The sequence below is a fragment of the Thunnus thynnus genome, chromosome 3 (genome assembly GCF_963924715.1).
Source record: "Thunnus thynnus chromosome 3, fThuThy2.1, whole genome shotgun sequence".
NCBI lineage: Eukaryota > Metazoa > Chordata > Actinopteri > Scombriformes > Scombridae > Thunnus > Thunnus thynnus.
Window position 1 is genome coordinate 7,609,472 of NC_089519.1, and position 26,280 is coordinate 7,635,751.

At 42.4% G+C, this 26,280-nt stretch overlaps 1 protein-coding gene across 3 annotated transcripts; it reads right to left on the bottom strand.

Moving 5' to 3' along the window:
- Nucleotides 1–99: 99 nt before the first annotated feature.
- tsc2 (TSC complex subunit 2) lies at nucleotides 100–25,961 on the bottom strand. 3 transcript variants are annotated; one of them, XM_067583305.1, is made up of 42 exons: nucleotides 25,803–25,961; nucleotides 23,880–24,060; nucleotides 23,695–23,781; nucleotides 23,488–23,598; nucleotides 23,248–23,395; nucleotides 22,781–22,898; nucleotides 22,637–22,685; nucleotides 22,180–22,305; nucleotides 21,963–22,036; nucleotides 21,716–21,842; nucleotides 20,675–20,818; nucleotides 20,434–20,571; nucleotides 20,224–20,327; nucleotides 19,969–20,050; nucleotides 19,611–19,766; nucleotides 19,369–19,488; nucleotides 18,657–18,779; nucleotides 18,455–18,561; nucleotides 18,210–18,366; nucleotides 17,802–17,924; nucleotides 17,531–17,665; nucleotides 17,053–17,242; nucleotides 16,782–16,875; nucleotides 16,591–16,693; nucleotides 15,182–15,276; nucleotides 12,481–12,621; nucleotides 8,781–8,942; nucleotides 8,481–8,639; nucleotides 8,278–8,390; nucleotides 7,201–7,443; nucleotides 6,171–6,419; nucleotides 5,384–5,473; nucleotides 3,494–3,651; nucleotides 2,746–3,395; nucleotides 1,919–1,997; nucleotides 1,746–1,832; nucleotides 1,367–1,553; nucleotides 1,140–1,279; nucleotides 970–1,048; nucleotides 784–875; nucleotides 594–692; nucleotides 100–505 (listed from the first exon to the last, which is right to left on the bottom strand). In XM_067583305.1, the coding sequence occupies exons 2-42, from the start codon at nucleotides 24,012–24,014 to the stop codon at nucleotides 338–340; spliced, it is 5,742 nt and encodes a 1,913-aa protein (XP_067439406.1). In that variant the 5' UTR covers nucleotides 24,015–24,060; nucleotides 25,803–25,961; the 3' UTR covers nucleotides 100–337. The 3 variants fall into 3 exon arrangements, with proteins under 3 accessions (XP_067439406.1, XP_067439419.1, XP_067439411.1); XM_067583318.1 differs by lacking the exon at nucleotides 12,481–12,621 and having other exon boundaries at nucleotides 25,803–25,960; XM_067583310.1 differs by lacking the exon at nucleotides 5,384–5,473 and having other exon boundaries at nucleotides 25,803–25,960.
- Nucleotides 25,962–26,280: the final 319 nt, after the last annotated feature.

Genomic DNA, 26,280 nt, shown 5'->3' on the forward strand with positions numbered 1-26,280 from the left:
GATTTTATAATAATATACTTATATATTATAAGTGCAATGTGTCAGCATTTCAAATTTTTCGAAAAATATGCAGAATATACTGTGTTCACAGATCAATACTTCACAAAATAAGCCTTTAATATGATCCATTAAGCTTGTAAGTTTTCCATTACAAAGTCCCGATCGGTTTAAGTCAAAATCAGTGTATGAACGTCATCCTGAATTCTTCCACACATAGAGGTGAAACTAAATTCACCTCGGTTCTAAGGCAGGTGTGTGCATGTCTGTGGTTGTGTTTGTGTGTGTGTGTGTGTGTGTGTGTGTGTGTGTGTGTGTCTGCCAGGATTCAGAAATGTAATCAAACAAAATCAGTGAAGTCATCCACTGTTGATACAAGTCTTTTCCTTTGCCCGGAGGCTTCTGGGTTCGATGCAGGAGCGCTCTGCTGAAACGACTTGTTCTGCTGAGTGTGTCCTTGGGTCAGTGAGATGCCGGGAGTCGAGCGAGACTGTATGTCTTCCTGAGCCTGAGCAGACAGATGGCATATATATATATATATAACTGAAATTTATGTGAAACTATTGAAAATATTGAGTAAAAGTTGTTTTTCTCACCCTGGTCCTGATCCTCTTAATGTGTCGTAATCTTGCGAGCCACTTGGAGGCGTATGCATCAGAGGGGTTGGCTCTGTACTGATGCACCAAAGAGGCCATCTGGGAAGACACAAAGAAGAAGTGTGTGTATGTGTAAGAGAGTGTATGCTTGTGACTAGGTGTGAGAGGGAGACATAAGCGGAAGACTTACATTTGCATGCAGAGCCATCTGTCTGACCAAGAGTGGAAGGTTGCGGTCTGAAACGATTTTTGCCACAGTTGTGTCTACTAACCCTTCAAGGTCTAAAAAGAAAGAGCAAGACAAGGAATGAAAGTCAAACAAAACCCTGATAGCAGTTTAAAAAAAAAAGAACAGAACAAACTTTGATCATCTCACCTTTGCGGCACTGTAGGGTGACGAGGTTACATTCATAATCCAGTGGTTTTATAATCACTTCTACAAAGTTAAACTGACCCTAATAGAGGACAAAAGAAAAGAGATTAGAGTTGAACCACAGAACATACATAGCAGGTTTCAGATTCTTACGAATGTGTGTGTGCGTGTACCTTTATGGTGCCCAGTTTATACTCCTCTCCAGAGTCATTGTACACAACCATGACGAAATCATTGCCGATGTGGCGCTTTTTGTTGCAGCAGCCCTTGTCGCTCTCCCTGTTTGGCATCAGTGTGGCTATGTGGAAGATAGCTGCGCAGACACAATTTCATTAAATGCCATAAATACTAATAAAATAAAACTACCATAAATATCACAAAAGTTCCCTCGCTCACTCACCCTGCATGATGTCGTCATGCCAGCAGTAGGTGAACTCTCCGTCATCTCCGTACTGGTCCAGCCCTCCGAGGAAGATCTGGTCGGGGTCACAGTCTTTCAGATGGATTAATTTGCCGAGGCCCGTCAGGAAGGCGGCGTAGCGGTTTGAACCGTACTCGTTTGACAGGATGGCAACCTCATTGTTAACCTAGAGAGAAGGCAGAAGATGAAGGCGGCAAGTCAGTGAATTTTTGGACAGCAATATATATATTTGATTATATAAATATATATATATATATATATATATATATATATATATATATATATATATATATATATATATATATATATATATATATATATATATATGCGGTTCAGATTGAAGTTTGTGTGTTCTCACCTGACCAGCTCCGACAAATACCACTCCGATCTTATGGGTGTCATAAGGAGGCATCTGGTCAAGAACCTTTACAGCGCGGTCAATCACCTGCCACAGAGTAGACACACTCTGAACAACACTGTGTGTGTGATGCACTGAAGCAGACTTCAAATAGGCCACACAGGGCGACTAACCTGGGTTTTGGGAAGCAGCAGCGGCTTGTTGGCTTCATTCCCAAAGAAAGGAGAGTGGTACAGCTGGAGGAAGACAAAGCTAGAAGAGAGGAGAAGAAACTGTTTGGCACAAGCACAAGACTTAAAGTTTATAATCCACATTTGAACCATTTTTATATGTCTACATGGTATAAAAATACAAGTAAAAAACATGATAAAATTAAGTTAAGGATTGTATAAAAACTACAGGTATAAGCAAATATACTTCTACTTATACACTACATTCCATTTCAGGATTTAGGAGGTTGTGTATATCTTAATTTTTTCATTTGTTTAATAAGTGTTCCTGAACTCTCGATCATATTACATGATTGTTATCTGTAGATCGAGAGTTTGTGAGTTTCTAAACGAACCTTCTTGTGGTGAGATTGTTTTCTCTTGAACTTTGAACAGAACAAATGAAAATTGAACGCCTACTTCCTCACAACAAAACTCCATCTGCTGATGGAGATTATGTAATATGATTGAAAACCCAACAACAGCTACCACATGGACCTTGAGGTGAGATTGTTTTCCCAAGAATAGAGAATGAACTTCATGAACCGCAGCTGTGTTATTCAGATGTAAACCTGCAACTGTAAACCTGATTTTTCATCATCTCAATTAATCTTTCCAATTTTAAACTGAGCAAAACGGCCGCCTGCCAGATTTTCTTTGCTGGCAGGCGGCCATTTTGGATCCTGCCAACGGAGAAGAGATTAGTTTACTGTCTTGGGTTTATAAATTGCGTCACTTGTGTTCTTGGCACAAACAAGCACCAAAGGCTGCAGTAGTAAATCCTGCAGTACCTGGGGCTCAGTCCAGAGAGCTTCTCTGTGTTGCTGGGTCCGGGTCGACTGTGATACGAGTCTCTCTCTGTCCTCCTCTCTCTCCTGGAGGACGGGGCTGATACTGAGATGGTGTGACCCCGGGGTCGGTGGCCTCCGCTGGGGGAGATGGGTCCAGGCTGCGCTGCCGCTGCTGGAAACTCCAACCTCATTCTTGCTCCTCCGCTTTGAGTCGATTGTACACCCGGGCCTTCACCCGTTTGACTTTGACCTCCAAGTCCATTAACGTCCCCTGCTACACTTCCCTCCACCTTCTCTTTCTCAAAATGAGGCGGCTGCGGCTGCGTTTGTGGCTGCGGCTGCGGTTGCGGCTGAAGCTGTGGCTGCTGCTTGCCCTCTGAAGGTGCTCTGGGCCGCAACGCGTCTCCTGGCACAGTCTCTGACTCCATAGCAGCTTTGGAGAAGGCTTCAGGTAAAGTTTGGAGCTCCGGAGAGGAGCTAGACTTGTTGAGTCCATGACCTTGGGGCTGAGTGTGGGTCTGGAAAGGAAGCTCGGGGCCCTGGCTGCCTGGGGTGGAGGTTCCCAGAGTGGGCTGATCGATGGGAATGGCTCCTTCACTCACTTCCTCCAGAGTAGACTTTTCATCATCTTGACTGGAGGTGGAGGAGGACTGGAGGACGGAGATAAGAGGAGCCGATTTTAAAAAACAACAGAGGAAAGACTTTTTTAAAAAAAAAAAGGAGCATGCCGCTTTATTTTTTTACTTACCCTGCTGAGCGTCCCAGGAGCCGGAGTCTTTGTGAACTTATCAGCTGACATGAAGATGGGATCGGATGGCATGGGTTCAAACTCCTCGCTCTCTAACCAATCAGATGGGGTTTGTGCTGTGGTGACCCCTGACCCCTCCTCCAACACCACAACAGAGTCTACAGCAGGACACAGCAACAACCATATGGGTTATACTATAGGTGGATACACAAAAACACCCCTTCCTCACACACACACTCACACACACACAAACTGTTGTCCACCGTTAGTTACACAATCACAAACACATACCCAGGTGTAAAAGTCCCGCATCAAGCATCACAGATTTAATTGCAGCTGTCAGTAGTAATTTTGACATCAACACCTCACACACATTCTCTCTAAAATCTAAATTCTAGTCGAGTACATACTAAACTAAAGAAATCACAGCAACATGAAAGAGAATCAGATGCATCCACATTGATCAAACAGGCAAACAAACACACACACACACACACACACACACAGAAATTAAGATCATGACCTGCAGCAAACCCAACCTATAAACACTGATAAGAAACGCAGGCAGATCAATGCAGCGGGCAGCATCTATCAATCACTGCTTCATCTATTTGATTTCCATCAAGATGCATGCATCTGTTCAGTTGGCTTGTTGGTTATCTCGGCCCAAATTACACTGCAGCTACTGCAACAGCAGCCCAGACCAGGCCCTCCAGTCCTGTGTATCCCAAATGACACGCTGCCTACGCTCGAGGAAGATGAAGAAGCCAACGCAATGAGATCTCTTTAAAGAAACCTAGACTTTGAAATTCAAGTGTTGGCCCTCCAAACTGCAGCTCTGAATGTTTCTTCATCGCCCTACTGGTCTACCAGTAAGGCAAGGAAGAGCGTATTAGTCGGATGAGGTCTGGGCTTTCCTGTTGGCAACATAAGAGGGTCATGGGTTAAAAAAGGTCAACCTGGGAGTATATTTCAGAAACACAAGAGTTAGAGGTCATGAAATGATTAGGAAAGAAAAAACAAATCATGGAAGTAGTCAAATCTCTTCTTTAGGTGTCATTGGACTGATTGATCCGAGTGCAGGCACGTTTTCTACTGTCACTTGTAGAGGACCCTCCCTCCCTCCCGTGTTAATAGAAGACTGACGGGTAAATCAGAAATCTGAATTCCTTCACTTGCACAATTATGGAGCAACAACAGCAGGTCATTTGCACAACTGAGTTATCTGAGACATGTGTGCAGGAAATAGCTGCAAAGAAAAATCTTTCAGGATTAGTTTGACGTTTTGTGAAATACACTTAATCACTGAGAAGATCAATACCCCTCACAAATAGTCCAGGGCGCATAACTCCCTGTAAAACCTCTGTGTCCTTTTTACCCTTCTGTTTTTGTAACAGACTAAACTAACGAGATATTAAGTCTTAAATTGGTGAGCTTTAGAGCAGATTTTGTTACCTTTGGATAGAGTCAGGCTAGTTGTCCACCCCCTCCAGTCTTTGTGCTAAGCTAAGCTAACCACCTTGCAGATGTAGCTTCATACCAAACACAACAATATGAGTAAGACATTGATCCTCTCATCTAACTCTGCTAAGAAAAGTAGATTTCCCAAAATGTCAAACTATTTTTTTTAAAGAATTTATTGGGAAAAAATATATTGGTAGGTATTTTGATCTTATTCTTTAAAAAGCAAGTAAGAGTATGGCTTACTCTGCCAACATTTTAAACTTCTAGTAAAAGGGATACAATGAAAGCCATCTGATGATCAAACATCACTTTCAGTGTGTGCTGACAGACCGCTGTATTGTACAAGTGAGAAGAAATACACTACACCAGGAGTTTTCTGGAGGAGGAGGGGGGGAGGTGTGGGGGCACACATGTGATGGACGGTACCTGCCCAGGAAATGCTCCTGTGCAACCTGCCAGGGGCTGGAGGGCCTGGGGGGGCAGAGCCCAGACCCAGAGACCAGAGAGAGCCGCCCACTGCAGGGCGGGACACCAGCAGACAGGTCGGTGGCATATGACGCCACATAATACGCCGCAGCCAATCACAAACCAGCATGGTGGTGAGGATGAAAAAACATGAAAACAAAGCAATCAGAACAAGGGGAAAAAAAAAATCTCAAAAGCAATGAAAAAAAAAAAAAAAGTTGACAAGAAGATTGAAGGAAAAAGATGAGTTGGTGGTAAATAAAGAGAAACGTGGAGATGAATAACTGGAGACAGTCGAGTCCCAGAGCAAGAGAGAAAATGAACACAAAGCTCAAGACATCACTGGCTTCTGCAGAAAAAAAAAAAGACATCTGACTCATAAAACAAGAGCATGCCAAAGCAGTGATCTTTAATGATCAATGACCTGAACAAATCCGAGCTGGCCTATTGATCACCTTCAGGTTCAAATAAAGTGTTCACAGGCAATTTGTCAGGGAAGATCAGCATTTATCTCAGTCCATTAAAGGAGACCAAGTACAGGCAGTGAGGCGGACACAAGGGATGCAGTCGTGCGTAACATCTGATTATATTATTCCATTATGATTTTCTGTTATGTATCTGTAGCTATTCTAGATGTGGTGTGTATTCATTTTACTAAAAACACGATGCCTTTTTTTTTATGATCTTCTACATGAACCCTTTCTGATCTTTCTAACTTTCTCCTCAGACTTGTCAGACTGTTACTCACCAGTGTTAGAGCGCTGGATCAGATGCGTCTTCCCTCCGACACTGCTGTGTGTTTGGGTTAAGGGCTCGGAGGCTGGGGCTGGTGCAGGGGCAGCAGTGCTGGCGGGGGCGCTGGCTGTCTGGGCAGGAGGCTCCTTCACTCCCTCCATCGCCATGAGGACACTAGAGAGCTCCTGCAGCGGCATATTGCCGAGCTCGGAGGAGAAGGGACTGGGTGGGTTCTCCAGACACATCAGCCAGCTGGTGTTGCCTGTTAAACAGAGAGAGAAAAAGACAGGCACAAGAATTAGATGCACACTTTAGACTGCTGATTGGCTGTAAATAGACCATACCAGGGCTCTGTCCATTAACTACAAGAAAAACATTTACAACATTTACCAAAGCATATTGTAGGTTTTTAGAGTTTCCTCCAGGCAACCTCTCATTAGTTCACTATGGTTTAAAAAACCAAATTGCAAAGACATGAAACATGCTTGAGGTGGGAGATTCACCACAGTGAGCATCAAGTTGCCTTTTGCCAAAAAAAAAAATGTTGTCATAATATTTTTGTGGTTCAACATTGGCAAATCTTCCTTTGCTGGTGTCTTCAAGCAAGACAGACATCCAACATTTGTGATTCCTCTGCTGAAAAACACTACATTCATTATGAAATTGGCTGTTTTATTGATTTCAAAATACAGCAAATACAAAAAGGATCAAATCTATCAGGATGCTCTTGAATCTAAACATTTCTTCTAAAAAAAAATCTCCATCTCTGATCGATTAATATTCTCCAGGTGCAAGATGAAAGTTCCTGTGAAAGTTCATAGGAACATCTTAGAAACCTGCCTGAGAGGCACAAAATCAATATAACAGCATATGGTATGCTTCAGAAAATGGTCTGTTGTATTGTTACTAATAATTCATTTGTCTTGTGTCGACCAAACCAGACAGGCATCAAACACACAGCTATTTCTTGGATGAATGACAAAATAAAAACCTGTATGGACTTGGTATTCATCTGCTTGTTGTGTTACGTGTGGTGTGCATACCAGACGGTCTTCGAATGAAGATCTCCGCCCAGCCCTGAGTGAGCATGGGGACAAACTCAGCCAGGCTGGGGTTGTCTTTGAGAGGCGGGGGAGCAGACGGGGTGGCGGAGGTGGAGGAGGGAGGACCCAGTCCATCCAGGGTGGGACCAGAGGAAGGAGAGAGTGGAGCAGCTAACTCACCCTCAGAGGGGGAAACTAGTGGGCTGAGACTCTGGGCAGGACCGGCACGTAGAGCATGACCACCTGGAATATGAAGTAAGACAGAAAGAGGAAGGTCATCGTTATCATTACGTGCCAGATTCTTCTCCTGACATCGCTCACATTACATTCAATGGTAGGTTGAATCAGCCGGCTCTTTTATGACTCATCTGATGAAATTTAGATAATATTTAATAAATAAATCACAAAATATAACATCAAACACTTCATTTCTAACATGCGATGTACTATGCAGGAGAAAAACAGGCGAACACATTTAGGTAGACTGACAAAGTCAAAAAGAATGACATCATTAAAATACACACTTGCATAACATACAGGCAGCGTCACCTCGTTATGGTAGCTTATGTCATGCAGATCCACAAACACAGAGCGTAGAGTACAGAAAACATTAATGTGAGGAGGATCACAGCAAAGAAGCATAATTTTGCATCCTATTTTGCTTTGAATGTACTAGAATAAGGATAAATAATGCCACTAATCGAAAATTTACATAATATGTTTCACGCCTATTTAAACAGGACTGCAGCGAGATAAGAGAATGGCTGCAAATCTGCGGAGGATGAAAGCAGCTTGATTATTTCTCGGTTCAAGACAGCAAGACTGCACAATTCATTGTACCTTCTCCTCAAAGGCTGCTTCAAAAATGGATTTTGGAAAATATTACTGCCGCCAAACTGTGGTTCTTTTTGGTCATAATTATTATACTAGGAAGGTATGTAAGTTTTATCCCACCAACATTAGAAAGTTTCCTCTTATACCAAAACCATATTATTTGTCTACAATAATGAGGGAGAGAGGCTGGTGTATCATGGGATGTGTAAGTCCTGAGGCAAAGAATGTTTGAATATTTATTACCTGACATGGAGCGGACCCGTATGCGTGTGGCTCTGTTGTGCTGCTGACTTGACTGTGACTCCAATTTAGCTGGAGCCTCTTTGGTTATTCGTGTGTGTAGTGATGGATCTGACCTGTGGGGACAGGAAAGGTATACACGATGAAAAACAAGTAAAAATCTGAGGTTTTTTTGGATTCATGTTCTGTGTGTGAGCGTGCATCACCTCGTCATTTCCCCTCCTCCTCCCAGCCGTTCAGCCATGTCCAGGCCCAGCAGCGCTTGCGTTCTGACCCCTCCGCTGGTCGTTATGGTCACTAGCTTGTTGCCCACCAGCCAGGTCATACTGCGACCTCCTGCCAACAGGAACTCCGCGATGGGAGACCTGAGAGGACAATCAGAGGTCGAAATCATGACTGCTACACCCTTTCTCAATTCTTCTAACAAAACATTTCCATCATCAAATACCAAATACCACACAAGCACACACACGAGATTAAAAAGAAAAAAACAAGTGCTTGTCAACCTCTTGGGCAGCGCTGAGAAGTTGGAAAACACATATCGTGCCATCATGTCTAGACAGGTCTCAGTGAGCTCCAGGTGGACAGTCTTAAGCCCCTCGTCTGCCTGAGTCACTGCGTTTTCATCAGCGGAGCCCAGGCTGCAGGTAGTGGTTGAGGTGTGCATCCTACAGGAGGAAACAGAGAAGGTTAAATAACAGTAAGAGGGGAAGAGGAGCGAGAGGAAGGCACGCAGGCTCCAGATATATTTTAACATGTGATGAGTGCACACAGAGACATGCAAGCTCTGATATATAGATACAGAGAGAAACGCAGAAAAAAAAATATATCACATAAACACACCAATGTTCATATTTCTGCCTATATCACATGCATTTATATACAAACATGCATCCACACGTGTATATAAACAAGCTCAAAAACTGATAATTCAATTTTCTCAAGCACACAACAAACACAGACACACGCTGGGACATGGTATGAGTGGCCTCATAGGCTGTGATACCACACTGCTTATTTCCCTACGTGCAGTAGGCGATTTGAGGGAGGATGAGGGGGGATGCTGTCCCCCTTGTAAGCAAAATGACCAAAATGCATCCCCTTTGTTAACCTGCCATCCCCCCTCTCCATCCCCTAGTAGCAGAGAGAGTGCAGGGGCAGAGGGGTTGTTTAGTTGAAAATGTTAGTCTAGTCTGTCTGACTGACTGATATGATCCTTTATCTGACTGAGGTTTGTGCAAGTTTGAATCTATGGCCTTGACCGTGGCTCTGAAATATCAGTAGCCTAACTGTGCTGTGTATTGATGAAACCATGGCGCTGTCCATGGTGCTGAAGTAGTAGATGCCTTTTTCTCTCAGTCTCGCCCTTCTGTCAGTCTCAGCTGGATCTATAATATCCTCTCAATTATACACTATAAATACTAAATTCTATTCAATATTGTGGCCTCTATACTCTATAAAGTAGCGTCAAATAATGGTTAAGTTTATACCGTCAAAACTGTTAAAATGTTTAATGCCCACATCTCCAGTAAAAGCATAGACCTACACAAAATAAGTATTTAGCATTATAGCAGTCTTATAAAATCAAAATTATAATCCCAATTATAATATCAAGAATTAAGCTATGTTTATATGATAATCCTGCAGTCCTGCTAACCCTAATCCTCCAATTGGGCTATCCCTCCTGTTAAAAATTAACAAATCACCTGCTGCCTACATGTAAATAAGCTCTGTGTAGGAGGGTGAAGGGCTCTACGGTGTAACATGATTTGATGCTCTGGGGGCCACAGGACTGCAGAAAACCCAGCAGGTATAAGCTGAATGCGACTCAGCTGAAGCCAAATCTCTTTATTAGTATTCACTGTAGAGTGAGCAGCACCTCTCTGTATCCACAACTACCATTACTCTATGCTCTACAGGCGAATCAGGTTAAAAGCACATTTACAGATGTTAACATTAGCCTCAGTCAGGGCTGGAGAGACACTGGAGTGAATTCTGCCACCCTCGGACAACACGCTTGAAGGCCACGCTGGCTCGCTGCTCAGGGCTGAAATAAACACACTTAAAATGAGCAATTTACAACAACACTCTCAGGATGACTGAGCCTGACTGAGACATCTCATTTCTTCACAGTGGGAAGTATTCAAGGCAGGCAGACTGTTTTCATGTCTCGTCCTGAGAGAGTAATACAAAGAAAAACAAGGGAAAGTGATATCAAGAAACAAATATTAAAACAAATGATTCTGATACAAAGAGAACATCTGTTGTTGGTAGATTTAACAATTTATACAAGACACTATCATGGCTCAATACAAACTACTGATGTGGGAGAGCTGTCTGACAAGAATGCATCTCAACTGAAGATATTGTCATGGTTTATCACATCTATAAACTAATAGGTCCAATTCAGGATTGCTCACAAACGCAATCTACATATACAGTCAGTAAAGGACTAAAATATGAGAGGTTTAAAGATATATCTTTGATACAGTTGTGCAGATTATTTAGAACAAGCAGAGATCTTTTGCTCAGACCAAGTCCCAGCATGTTAAAAGACTATTCAACACATTTTTATACTCACCATTCTTCTACTGACAGTGATTATTTTTCACTTCAATGTCTAGTGGACACGCACTCCAAACAACATGGCCATCAAACACTGTCCACTACTTCCTGATATCATTTATCACATCACAACCCATTATACTAACTACTTACTATACTATATATCCCATTGCTTTTACACAAGCCGAACCAAAGCGGAATTTTAATGCATTTGTAAGAATTCAAGAAAGACGTTTTGCTTTTTTTTTTGCTTTTTTTTTCACGCTATTACAACTGTCAGTGATGATGTATGATCAGCACAACACGAGTTCAGCCAAACAAGAAGCCCAACACTAAAACTTAGGCGTTCGGGCTCATTTCTCAAAATCACATAGAAATTAATTTAAGAAAATATGTCACTGTAAAGTCTGTAAGCTTTAACAATGGTCATGTTGTCTGAGAGTGTCCACCAGGAGGCAGGCTTCAATCTAACTTGACACTCAGACGTTAACATTCAAAAGATACAAAACCAACTGTTGAGGAAATAGTAGATTTGCAGCCATTAAGCGGTTGAAGCAAGTTAAACAGATCTACACTGCAGTTGTTTGGCCTCATGAAGTTCCATGTTTCACTGTGCAATTAATTCAATATATAGTTGTATTCAACCATTACATTATGTCACAAGTACTAGACTTTTACTGCCACCTGTTGAGCATGAGTAGTATGACATATTCAATAGAGAGCACATCTGACAACTGCAATGTTAGATCATACATCTGTCAGTCACTTGAGCAGGTCAGCCAAGCAGAAATAAGCATAGAGGTATGTAGATAAGTAAGGCAGTGTGTGTGTGTGTTTATGTGGAGATAATTATTTTAGTCTGTAATCAAACTGAGTCAAAATTCACATCAGCCCAGCTAGTCCTAAAATCCCATTAAGAGATTGCCATGGTCATAGCAGCACAGTGTATGTTTGTGAGTGAAGCAAAAATAAAAACAAGAATATGTCAAGCAGGCAAACAAAGCGGTTGTGTTGCTGTTGTCCCCATCACTGGTCGAGAAAGTAGAGGTGCCCTCCCATCAGGAAAAGGGGGGCGGTGGGGAGTTGTGTTGCACTTGTTGTCAATCAGGATAAGATCCCCTCCCTTTAGATACGCATGCTTTTCACCAGTTACTCCTGCCATTCATTTGTTGTTAAGGCCAATCAAAACCAGTCAGCATAACACCCAGCAAAACAAAAACAAACAGAACCGAACATAAAGTCAAAGGAAAAATTGAAATGAAATGAAAATAAAAGCAAAATCTGTGTTAGAGCAAAATCAAACAGAGAAACATCAACATGGATCGAGATGTTTTCTGATGTCGTCTGTAAACACAGCATGCAAAAGCAAATCATAAGAACAAAATCTAAAAAACAGCACGTGTATGATCGCAGCCCAAAACTAAACCAAAAAAAAAAAAAAAAAAATCAACACACAAACCTTCCTCCAGCATGCACCACCCGCTCCAGGTGTCCCTGGCAACAAACCACCCAACGCCCGCCCAACGGCCCCGCATGACAATGACCCTACACCCCATCACCCATCCCATGGAGGAAGCAACCAAAGTAGTGTTTAGATTGTTGTTGTTTTTTGTTTGGTTACCCAGAAGGCTCATTTCTAACCTGCGGACCGCATGTTCGGAGACACTGATGCTGCGGGAGCGGAAAGCGTCCATGGCTGACAGGTCCCTCAGCTCTTTAACTGGAGAGCTGCTGCTATTGGCTACCGCCGCTGCCGCCTTCGCCACTTTTGCCGCTCGTAGACTGGATTGCGATGAGCACCATGACGAAGGGCGAGGGGAACGGGCCCGGGTCGAGGTTACAGTGGCGGTGGGTAGTAAGGGGGTGAGTCGTCGTGAGGGTGGCGTTGGTTTGGGAGTGTAGGTTGGGGAATGTGGTGTGTTGAGGTATACCAGGACAGGAGGACAGCAGGAATGTCGCACCAGAGCAACATGAGCAGGTGACCAAGCGGCACACGCCATGAAGAGGGGGCAAGGGGGGGGGGAGGGGGCAGGGTACAGAGAACAGGGCACAAAGGTCAAAGGGCAGAGGTCACAGGAGAAGGGAGGGGCCAGGAGCAATGTAGGAAGGATCCAGGATGACACGACCACCCCCCAAAACCACAACCACAATGCAGCACCCAACCGGAGGCGGCAGGGGTAGGGGGTCAAATGAAGAATTGAAAGAAAAACAAAACAAGGTGAAAATTAACAGCAGAGGACACTATGAATCAGATTACAGGAGAGCGGAGTAAGAAAAGAGGATTTAAAGAAAAAAAAAAAAAAAAAAAGAGGAACATCAACTAAAAGAAAAACAGACAAGCTACAGCAGAGGGTAAAACAGCTTCTGCTATTCAGAAAAGAAAATACACACACAAAGTATTCAGGAGAGCAACAAAATAAACATTATTTCACACAGCAGGTACATAGTGAAGCCAAGGACTAGTACAGGAGAAGTAAAATAGTAGAGATGGACTCAGCACAGGCCTGATCAAATGGAAGCGTCAACACAAGAAAAAAAAAAAAGATCACATCCAACTGAAAATGAAATGCTGGGTTAAACCTGAGGGTTGGAGCACAGCAAGTCTGGACTAAATATTCAGAAGGAGCCAATGAAGGGCTTGACAAAACTCTAAGTGTTGCACTTACTTGTAGTTCAATAGATTTAAATGGTAAATGAGGCTTTTGGAAGCACCGAAATTAAACACTTTTCATAACTTCATCATATCCTCAAGCAAAGAAATATTGTAGAAAAGAAGAAGACCAAAGGCTAAAAAAAAATAAATAGTCATAAATATCAACTTGAAGTGATCCATGTGAGATCTGACATGCGGCACTCCAACACCACAGCGGGCAATGAGCAGCACACAGACAGATCACTGGATGATTGATGACACGATATGGAACACTGAAAGTGGCTGAAATGGAGCATCAGTGGAAACTGATGTTAGCAGAGGCGCTGTGTTATTTCTGGGGCAGCAAGGATGTTATGAGATTTTTTTGAAGTGTGGAGGCCCAAGCAAGTTTGCCAGGACTTTGGAGTGGGGGCGAGAGGGGGGGGGGGCACAATGGAGGAGGAGGAGGAGATTTAATAAAAGAGCTACGATTAATCTGAGAGCAAAAAAGCCGAGAAAATAATGAGACACATGGGGAGGAAGTGTAGTCGATTCATCTAGAGAGTTCTGCTTGCTCTCAAACAATATTAGTGACTTTTTAATAGCCGTTTTGGGTCTTGAAAATATGCAGTGGAAATATTGGTTTGACTAGTTGGAGATTAAGACTACACATCAACACTAAACCATCTCATTTTTAAAACAGTTTGAATCCACACTGGTGTTTCCAGGCAATTTTCATAAAGATCTCTGCCTACGCTAAAACAACGGAACAATAGGAAAGTGACTAAATATCTTCTTCGTCCCCTTTTCAGTTGGCAGCAAAACTGCGCATCACAGCCAACATCTGGTAAGTTGAGGCATAGCCCAGTTTATTTAGTGATTCTCAGCTGTTTTAACATCTGCTCAGTCCTCTCCATCTCTCTGAGGTCGGCCTGTACGGTGTTTTAATGAGGTACTTCAAATGTTTTTTAATCGTATGACGTTAGGGAAGATTAAGACACGACAACCGACAAACATTTACACCATGTACAGATGAGAATGGCGCCTTGCTGAGAAAAGCTTCCTTACACCTCTGTGTGAAAAGACATCGTGTATTTGCACATGTGAAGGCTGCATTTATTATGGTTATAAACAACAGTCAGATGGCGAGATGTGAAAGCAGGTCTTTCAACATGCCACCACTGTGTATGTGCTTGTATAAGCTACAGGTGGTGGACACAGTAAAACAAACGCCTGGATAAGACAACGCAATCCAAAAACAAAACATAGTTCAGCCTCAGTAATCAGTAGTTGAATCAACGTCTCTGACAGGAGGCCAACTTTACATTATAAACTCTACAGAGTTAGGATTAACTGCAGGGCTGTTACCTCAGATAACGTTATATTATACAGGTGTTCATGTTATTTTGTCCACCCCTGTCATTAACATGAGGAGAAGGGGATTTGAATAAAAAAAATGTAAAAAAAGCATAAACAATAAATAAAATGAACTAATGATCACCATGGCAACCTGAGAGAAGTCACTGCAGCCATCACGCCACAATACCAGTCATGCTGAGTCCCCTGTTACCTTGGCAACTCCAACCCTCTTACACAACAATTGCCGCATGGACAGTGTGTGGTGCTGTTGCATTGGTACGTCAGCGCTTGCTGCTGTATGTGTGTGTGTGTGTGTGTGTGTGTTATTGTGTGTGTGTGCGTATGCTTTACCTCTTGGGCCTTTCATTGAGGCTGGTGCTTCGGGCACGAAATGAACTTTGCTCGTGACCGTCATCAAATGGCAGCAGGGCGTTGGAACGCAAACCCTGGAGAAAGAGACAAAAGCATGTAAAAGCATAGAAATGTAATTAGAAGTAAATACAGCATCTGCAGAAAATGTCAAACATGTCAAAAGATTTAAACAGCTCATGCAATTAAATCATTTTAATTGTTACTGTTACTGCTTTGGTTATAGAGAATTTACAGGAATAGTTTTAGGAAATACACCGATTTGCTTCTTGCCAGGAGATACTGGAGAAGATGGATACCACTCTCATGTCTGTGAGTTAAATATCAAGCTACAGAAAGGAGATGGCTTGCTTAACTTAGCATGAAAACTGGAAACGGGTAAACAGCTGGCTCTGTCCAATGGTAAACCCACCTGTCGTCACCCCTACAGCTCACTAATTAACACATTATACCTCTTTTGTTTAAATCAGTACAATAATCAAAGTGTAAAAACAACAACATGCCATTCAGTTTCTCCCTGCTTCCAATCTTAATGCTATGCTAAATTGTCTTCTCATCTAACTCTGAGAGAAAGCAAGTAAGAACATCTCCCAAAATGTCAAAGGTATTATCTGATGATGATCAGACGGCAAATTATTCTCAGGCACTGAAACTCCTTTTCAGTGACAGAGTAGGAAAGGTTGCCACATACAAAAGAATTCACAATGTAATAGAGCAATTTCCTCAGCTGGAGCATTTTCCTTTATAAATGGAAAAGGATGAAAGAACATTGATTTCAAAGTGGGAGTTATGCTTTTGTTCTTTCTCTAAGTATTATTGTTTCTTTTCTCTTTTTCTCTGTATTTATGTTTTATTTGTATTTACAGATGTATTTTGGTTTACCCCTCTTGTTTGTTGTAATATTGGAGGCAGGCTGTATTTTTTTTTTTTGATTTACAGTACTGTTGATTAAAATTTCAACTAACTGAAAGAGTTGAAGTCTGCAGTTATGGTGTTGAATAACAGCTGCAAAGTGTTTTTGTAGAACATTACGGTGTCACAGTGAAGTTGACCTTTCACCTTTTGAATATAAAATGTCATCACTTATCCTATTAGACATTTGTGTGAAACTTTGTCATAATCAGTGTATAAATTCTTGAGTTATGGCCAAAAACATGTTTTGTTAGGTCACAGTGACCTTGACCTTTGACCACCAAATTCTAATCAGTTCATCCTTGAGTCCAAGTGGACGTTTGTGCCAAATTTGAAGAACTTCCCTCAAGGTGTTACTGAGATATCATGGGACGGACAGATAAGAAAGACAACCCAAAAACATTATGCCTCTGGCCACAACTGTCACCGGTGCAGAGGCATAAAAATCGATACAGGTAAGAGGACAAACAGACACACACCTTTGTGATGTATTGAACGAAATCCTTGCGGAAGGGGAGTCTGCAGCGTATGAACCACATGGCAATCACGTGGTGGGCCAGGGACACGATGTACTGGTTGAACCTGAAGGGAATAAGAGAAGCTAAGAGGTCCAAGTGTGTCTGTGCATCTGAGACTATATATATGTGTGTGTGTGTGTATGAGCACTTACTTGGAGGGGTTAGTGTAGGGTAGTGAGATGGCAAACACACTGACATACTGCTCAGCTACAAAGTTGGCATACAAATGGGGCAGACGCACCAGAGCTGTGAAACAGAACAGAAGAAAGAACACAACAGCCAGACACTTTATTAGTTTGTGCTGCCACTATGACAGAAAACTTTGACAAAACTGACTGACCTTGAAGATTCAACAATGGTTTAAAAAAATAAATAAATAAGAGAAGAACTGAAGAACTTCTTAGAGGAGCTTTTGGGACTCACTTGAGAGGAATTCAAGCATCGGAGATGCCATGGCAACAGTTGCAGAGATGTGGGTGAGCTTGACAATAAGAGCGGGAAGGAGCTTGATCATGATGTCAGGCATCTCCACTGTGCACATTGTAAGAGCCACCACACACTGCTTGGCACAGCGGTAAATGAGACCAGTCTCGAGGCACTGAACCAGCTCTCTCTGTAGAGGGGAGAGGAAATAAAATAATGTGATTAAAAGTTGTAAAGGCTGTTTGTGTGGATGTGACTCCATGTATGTGAGGAGTGTGTGACATACAGGACCAGAGATGTTCTGGGGCCAGAAAACCAGCCATAATAGGCTGCTGTTGCCCAAATTTGGTCTTTTGGCTCCATGTGAGTGGAAAATATGTTTGTGAGCAGTAAACCTATAACACAAGCTACAGACCGTCCTAGAAACCTGTTGGTGATGCCCAAAACGGTACGATTGTTTCTCTCTGCTGGTTTGTACCTGTCTTGACTGCTCCAGGTAGTTGTGGTAGGAGGTGATAGCTGTGAGAACAGGAACCACCGCCAGCTGAACGTCAGTTCGTGAAAACCCCTCTGGGGTCTTCTTCAAGCGCTCTGAGATCAGCCGATCCGTCACCTACACACAGACCAAGAAATTGGCAACACTGAGTGACATTTGGTGGTATGTAAAGAAGTGAATTTGAACGTATTGTATACATAGTTAATTAGTTTCCATGTGTATGTATATTTATATATATATATATATGCACTACCATGCAGCAGAGTGTTGAACAGAGCTGATCCAAGCTGCATGGTGAGGTGAGCAGCAGCACTTTGTACTGCAGCGTCCACGGCAGCTTGTCGAGAACCAGCTTCAGCACCTTCCAATCTGTCTCCTGCCAGAGAAAAACACATCACTTACTGAACACTGTGGGTGCATGACAGACATCTTTAAAGACAGCAGGGACATCACTGTAATCAGCTGTTGCAGGAGTACGTGTGCTGTGCAAAAGCTATTTGCTACACATGAGCACTGGAGCATTAGCTATACTCAGTTATTTACTCCTCAAGAAATAGCAGACACTATTTCGATGCAGATGCTGTCACTCCGTGCATGCCACTTATCTCGTCTGTGAGTTGGATACAATCATATTTGTGTGTGTGTGTGTGTGTGTGTGTACCATCTTGAGGCACTGCAGGAGAACACTGAAGGCAGGTGAGTAGGGCAGGTAGGCTGAGCGTGTAGAGGGGGGAGGAGCGGCAGGGGGAGCAGGGCTGCCAGCAGGAGGAGATGTTGAACCTGTTGGCTTCTTCTCACTGACTCGCTTCTCTGGGTCCCTGAAACAATAAAAGACACAATTAACAGTTTTCTTATGATTAAGATAAGATGAGAGCTGTGTCCAAAATGGTGCGTGTGCAGACTCACCCTGTGTCACAGTAACAGTAAGGGCTAAACCTCATGGCCCCGTCTTTGTTGGGCACCCCGAGACGGTGAAGAGAGTCTGCTCGCATCATCAGGAAGAAGTCAAACACCTGAAAGAGAGGGAGAAAGTTCAAAGGAAAAGAAGTTAACAGGCAAGTGTATTACAGATGCAGTAAGTGATATAGAAATACTGAATCACCCCTACCTGCAGTCTAATACTGGAGGCGATAGCTGAGCAGTACTTGTTCTTGTAGTGCAGCTGCAGGTGGCTGATAAGCAACTCATAAACACGACTGGCATGGCTGGCTGGTAGGCTGTAGAGCTTGCTCTGTCAGGAGAAAAAAAAAAGATGGATTTATCATCAAACAGGTCTTGTATTTCTGCTAAATTCACAAATACATCATTAGATTGGTTTTTATTGCTATTTTTCATAACTCAAAACCTCATGTTATTAGATTCCTGCTTTGATTTAACACATTACTTATGTAAACAGCGCCAGGAAAAATCAATTAACTTGTAGTTTGTATTTACTTGCTGTTTATTGTTGATCTGTGTTTTAAAAGACCTGTCAATCATTTTGGGGGTGACAGCAGGCTCCAGTCCTGTGTTCTGAAATTTGTTGGTGGGTGAACCTTTTGGCTATATTTGGATCATGGAGGGAAGTTAAACTGAATGTAGATAATCAAATCAGCAAAAATTATATCCTGTTTGTTTGTTTTTTTTTAAATCACTGAAAATACATTTTTAGTTTGAGATGTTTGTAGAAGTATGAAAACAAAGCAAGTTTGGAAAATAGTAAAAAGATCAAATTCATATTTTTTCAACAAACCGTGTCATTTCTCTCTGAAATTACCTCTTAATGTTAATTTTAATGTTGTTTTTGTGAATCCAGGCTCAATATCTACTTGTATGTGTACCTGAAGGATTTCCAGTAGTCCCAGTATAGCAGTCCTGACATCCTCCATAGGAGACTCTGCTGTGGGGTCCCTCTCAGAAACCTCCAGGGGCCCTGAACACACCAGAGAGCGGCTGGCCACCTGGTAAGAGAAATTCTCTCATTATGGCTATAATAGACAAAAACTAAAGGACACAGTGAGAGTAGATGCGAGACAGGGATCTGTGTGTGTGTGTGTGTGTGTGTGTGTGTGTGTGTGTGTACCCGCTCAATGATGTCCAGCAGGCTGGTGAAGTGATGTGTGTTGCAGCCCTCAGCAAGGTCCACCAGTAGCTGGGTGGCCTGTTTTCTGACGGCCAGGTCCCGGTCTTCAGCTATCCCGCTGAGCTGGGGGATCACCACCATTTCAATCAGCTCATCCTGAAACAGTTGGATGGAAAAGACGAGACAAAGAGTTTTATTTAGTTGAAATTTAATGATCTATACATCCAAGACAACTACGTCAAAACAAATTTCAAACGCAGCACATCAATCAATGTTTTAGAGACAGAGTTCTAGAGTAGTCCAATATCAAACAAGCGGCCTGTGTGGAGCCATGGCTTGTGTGTATAAGCATACAGACCTCGTAGAGCTGTCGGTTGGTACTGAGAACGAAGGACAGGATATGAAGCACTTTGATCCTTATCACACTGCGAGTCTCGTTCCTTTCAGAGAGACGGCGAGATAACAGAGAGGAACAGGAAACATTACAACCCAGCACAGATGGGACAAGACAGGGACTGAGGTGATAATTAAAAACAGACTGACACAAAGAACACTGAAACCTGTCACTGAGAGGTGAGATATCATCACCATGGTCCTTGCGTGTGCATCCTACCTGAAGAATTTCTCCATGAGGCGGTGAAGGCTCTGAATCCAGCCGTCTTTGGCAGGCTGGATGGACTGGGCCCTGTACGAGATGAGGGTCAGCACCGACGCATCCTGTCCCACACAAGCACCCACAAACAAGAGCGAGATTAGAAGCTGCGGTATGCGAGAAGACGAGGCAAAGTATCACAGAGAGATGGAAACTCAAAAAAGAACTAACAGGTCTCTTGTCAGCACATTTCTCCACCAGACTGAAGAACTTCTCTGTGGAACCATGGTAACCGTTCTGCTCATACAGCTCCTCTACTGTTGTCAACAGCTCGTAGACGATGGCCTTCAGCTCCGCACTGCCTATTGTCTGTGAAGACAGACGAGACAAGCCACTTGTTCAAATAAGAACTGATATTTTATTCTGAGTCTGAACACGTACTGTTTGTTTGTTTGGATGCATGTGTTGGTACCTGGATCTGCTGCAGCAGTCGCTCTATGATGCCCAGCAGGATGTCCCATGTGACGACCTGCAGCTCCTTGCCGTACTTCTTGATCAGTCTGGTGATGGAGAGGACGATTTCATAGGACACCACTTCATTGGCACACGACATCGCCTGAGTGGAAGAGAACAAACGACGACAGTGATCATGACTGATTAACTGCGTTTACAGGATTCAAGAACAGTCTTATTCTTTCAAGCTAGTTTCTATTTAGACATTTCTCATGTATCATTCACACATTGTTAGTCAGTCAATGCTCTTGTGGATCCTTACATCTAAGGAAGGTGCAACAACTGATATAGTAATACTGCATAATGGTTGATATAATAATATTTTGAGTAAGGGTGGATCCAGCCTGTGCCACACACTTGCCGTGTGCTTGACACCGTGGCATTCATGTAAATACACGTGTGTCATAGTGAGAAGTGACAGAGATCCCTCACTTTCCTACAAATTTCCAGGATTTTTTTTTCAATTTCCTAAACGTAGCTACTGTATAACTGTTCATTCTTAGAACATTTCTTTGAAAGGGTTAAGTAATATGGTAGTATACGGGAAATACTCTTATTGTAGAGTTTTTAATACAACAACTCCTTAAATACTCTCATTATAGAGTTTTTAAGAAACAACCTAATATTTTAATATGTAGTTTGACACAAAACTACTCACATAAAACTAAGTATTTTCTGTTAAAGAATTGTTAATTTAAGAATTTTTGCAAATTATCATCTACATATGAAAATGTAATGAGTGGGCACTTACCATTTGCTTTTTCTTATAATTTGTACCAAATTACACCCCCCTTTCTGTAAAATGTCCTGATAATACCTGCAAATTACTCTAAAAAACTCCAGGAAATTAATTTTAAAAAATAAAGCAGAGTATGCCTTAGTTCCGCTGTAATATCATTTCCATAATAAGTTCAAATCTAATACTGATATTATTTTTGCTACTATACCTTAATTAGGTATTAAATTTTAATATCAGAACAAGACTGCCTGCATGTGTTACCTTGTAGAAAGACGGCAGAACAAGTGTGGGTGTGTTTTTGAGGGCAGGGAGTCTGTGTGCGCCCCACAGCGCCATCCCAACGAAGAATACTGCTCCTCTCAACAACGGAGCATCCTCCATGTACACCCTGGTGGAGAGCGCAGACACACATAAACAGGAGAAACACACCCTCTCCACAATAATATATGCTGAGTGATGTACCGCAAGGTCAGAAATATGCTTAAACTGTTTAATTCACGGGTGATACCTCTCCTCCATTATGCGGCACATGGTGTAAATAGCACTGTGGCCGAGGTGAGTCCCTAACACCTTCCTCATCAACTGGAAAAGCAGAGAGCGGCACAACAGAGGAGAGAAGATCAGAGGAGGCGGTTATGAATTATGCCCCTTTAAATCAAAGCCTTCACATAAAAGGAAAAGGTGTGTGTGTGTGTGTGTGTGTGTGTGTGTGTACGCTCTCTTACCTTCCAGCAGGATTCACAAAACTCTTTGACATTGACAGTACGACAGAGTGTGATGATGAAGACAGTGAGAGAGTCTGAGGGCAGGCAGTTGTAACACACCACTGCATCCAGTACTTGTAGAGCCACCTGGAAACATCAAACACAACCAGAGAGACCATCACACACACACACACTACATATACTGTAGCAGCAGACTAAGCAAATACTGGAGTCCAACTTTAGCTGACACTGGTGCTGAATGTAAACCAACTACATTTATTTAAAAAAATATTAATTTTACACCACAGTGCCAGCTCATTATTGATGTTTTCCTAATTATTATATTTATGCAGATGTAATCTGTCACACAAATCATGGTAATCACTTTAAAACACAGTATCTGCAGGCTTCACATAGGAAACTAAATCTTATTAATAAATCGTTCTTTATGTAATATGAAGTATAAACAAATACCCACCTCAATATCTGTTGAAGATGTTGTTCTATTGCACAGGAGACAGATTTTCCTGCAGAAAAGCCCCCAAAATCAGAACAAGCAAAAAAAAAAAATGCATTTCATGAATAAGAGAAAAACAAACATGCGTCTGTCTGACTGACTTACTGGACCATGATGGAAACGTTCTGGTCCAGGTAGCAGCTGTTGAACTTCACCAGATTTACGAGAACGTGGAGAAAGTCTGAGGTGAGACCTATGTCCATCCACAGGAGGACGAAACGCGCTGGGGGAGAGGAGAAAACAGAGAGAGCAGGGAAACAAATGTTACCAATCAATTAAATGATCTGTAACCAAACAGCACATGCGCTGGTAAGAAACAAACTGTTCAATTAGCTGCTGTCAACACAAAGTCAATCTACAAAGAGCAACATCTGTCCCAAGTTGAAACTAACCAACTGAGAAATGACATGTAGTGATTACTTAACTGTTTAAATCTGTATTACATCACTGGAATATAGATTTTAATTTCAATTTATAACCAAAAAGGATTCTGCTGGTAAATCTGACAATGACTCTGAGTAATTATCTCAAGTGCTGCGTTATCTTCTGATCATTTTTAAATAAAGTTTTACCTATATCCTCTTCCAGGTAGGTGATGTCCTTCCCGTTCTCGGTTAAGGCCTTGAAGACTTCCAGCCGATCGGAGAGGTCCTCATTGCTTGGTTGGTAGTCTCTGATCACCTTGAAAAAGTAGGCTCTCAGAGGGCCGAGCCGCTCGCCCTTCACATAAACAGTGAATATGCCTTTAAGAAATGAAAGCAGCTATACAAACGTTTTGCATTGATTTGACTGGATGTGTTGTGTGTATCTACCTGTCCCTGTATTATGGCCCTGAGCAGCTGCAGGACAGCATGTCTGGCCTCAGGTGGCTGCTCTGGAGTCAGCATGTCCTCCACGGCTTTCCATACCGCCTCCACTGCATGCTGAAAAAAAAAAAAACACACACACACACACTTTAACACACACAGATGACTGCATGTACTGCAGCATCACTAATATCACACCACCAGCAGACGCACCTCCTCAAATTTTTTTGTTTTTGCGAGATCACAGACGTGGTTCATCATACGAACGCGGTTGCTCAAACCACAGTCCGGGTGGAGCTCCTGAAAAACAAAAACGGAAAGCCAAAAGTAAAAAGGCAGGGCAAATTTGAGTGTGTATGAATGTGCAAAAGTGTTCAGACATTCTCTCCTCTGCACACCTTGATGATGTCAGTAGTGATAATAAACTCGGACGGTTTGGTGTCGGTTTGTTTGCTCGGCGGACGCGGGGGTCCGAGCCCGAAGATCCCCTTCACCTTGTCCTTGAGACTCTCCTTGCTTGGCTGCTTGTTCATGGCCCAGCCTGGAGGGGCAGCAAACTATACAAGCTAGGACCGATGGCTGCGTAAGAGAAACAGTGACACACGTTTAGCAACAACCGTCACAGTAAGCTCAGGCTGTTACAATGCAAGACCCCAATACCTTCAGGCCCTCGGAACTGTTGTAAATTTGCACTCAGTTATTAAATAGATGAATATGAGCAAAAAGATCAAGAACAATATTAAACAATATTAGCTATAACTAGTGTTTGAATAGTGACATGTTGACACACACAACACATGTAGCATCCTAGCGATTGAGTGTCAGCTAAGCACTCTTTGTGACCAGAAGGTCATGAGTTCAATCCCCAGACCAGCAGGATGAATCTAGGTGGGGAAAGTGAAAAAGCAGCGCCTGACCCTCCCTCATTACCACCACTGAGGTGCCCTTGAGCGAGGCTCCAGTAGAGCCGCTCAGTGACCAGCAGAGCAGACTGTGGTTGTACTGGGCAGCTTCCAGGTGTGAATTTGTGTAAGTGTGTGAATGTGATCAGGGTGTTCCTTCCTCTCAGTGAGAGTGAGACTTCCATGAATAAGTGAATAAAAATAAAATAAATGAGGTTTTAAAGGGCCAGTTCAACCAAATTGCAAACATGCTATCAACACTTTATATACAGACTTTTTCTTTAATAGTAAGTAGCTCAACTGAAAACCGTTCAGAGGACCCAGAGTAACCACGACACTGCTTCCAAAAGACTGCACTGCCGGTGGGTGTAATTTTTCATTGTCATTAGCACCTCAAACAAAATTCTTGTTCTGCATCCAAGAGCAGCACGACCTGAATAACAATGGGAAAAGTCTGCGTGTATAATTAGACGTGCATTGTTTAGAACACCTGTGAGTCTATGACCATCTCTACCTTTTATTCCCTCACTTTTTGGATGATGAAATCTGTGTATTTAATAAATGCTGAATGTTTATGTTATCATCCCTACTGTCTCTTAGAGCTGAAACAATTAGCTGATTAATCAATTGGTCGATGACAGAAAATTAGTCGCCAACTATTTTGGTAATCAATTAATCTGTTTGAGTCATTTTTGAGGAAGAAAATGTCCAAATTCTCTGGTTCCAGCTCCACCTCCATGACAGTAAACTGAATGTCTTTGGGTTGAGGACAAAACAAGACATTTGAGGACGTCTTCTTGGGCTTTCACCATTTTCTGACATTTTATAGACCAAACAAGTAATTGATTAATTGACAAAATAATTGATAAATGAATCAATGACAAAAAATAATCATTAGTTGCAGCTCTACTGTCTAATTATTTTGACTTTTGGACAGTGTAGGGTTGTTATATGAATGATGTTACCTCACAGACAGGCAGATATCTCAGAAACGGGTCAAACAAAACCCAAAACTAGTGCAGTAAAGACATTTTTTTTTGTAATTTGGTTAAACAGACTCTTTAAGACTTCCACCACCAGGATTATCCAGCAGTGAAGTTTGGAGCCTGTAAATGTGTAACCCTGTGGACTTGACAGGGACAGAGACAGAGGGGAGGGGAGGTGAGCAGACAGACAACGACTCCTCTGTTTCACTTCAACAACAACAACCAACACATCGGTGCAAGGTAGCCTCCGAGCAGAGCAAATATCTGTCAACAATTCACAACACAAACATGGCAGAATTGGGTGAAATGTACAATGGCGCTTCTGGACAGTTAGCTAATACGCTTTATTACATTGCCTGTCAGGGGCTAGCATGCCTCGCTGGTATTCAAGGTCTGGTAGCCTGAAAAACAACGCCTCCTCCTCCCCTCTCACCTCGTTAAAGTTGAGTCTCTTTCGGTTTCATTCAGTTACAGCTTCGTCCATATGCAGCCAACTGAGCCGCTTGCGTCTGTGCATTGATGTAAGTCTTGTGTTTGCAGCTGAAAGCTTGCTCTCGTCTACGCTCCTCAACCAACCGGATGCAAATTCTTTTCCCTAAGATTGCGACGGAATGACCCACCCCCCTCTGCCTCTGATTGGCTAATACTCGTTGCCTTCGTTGGTTAGGTTTAGACATGAGGAGTTTTTCCTTTTTTAAACTTTATTTAGAACAGTACAGTATGATTATTGATTTTTCATTCCTCAAAATAATAGAGACAGATTCAAAACAGCAAAGCTGTATTGACAATAAATAAAAATAGATATCTGGATAAATAAAAAATAGAAAAATATAATAGTGGTACATGTACATAAAAAATAAATATACTTAAGGCATCTTCACATATCAGCAGTCAATATTAACAGTCCTCAA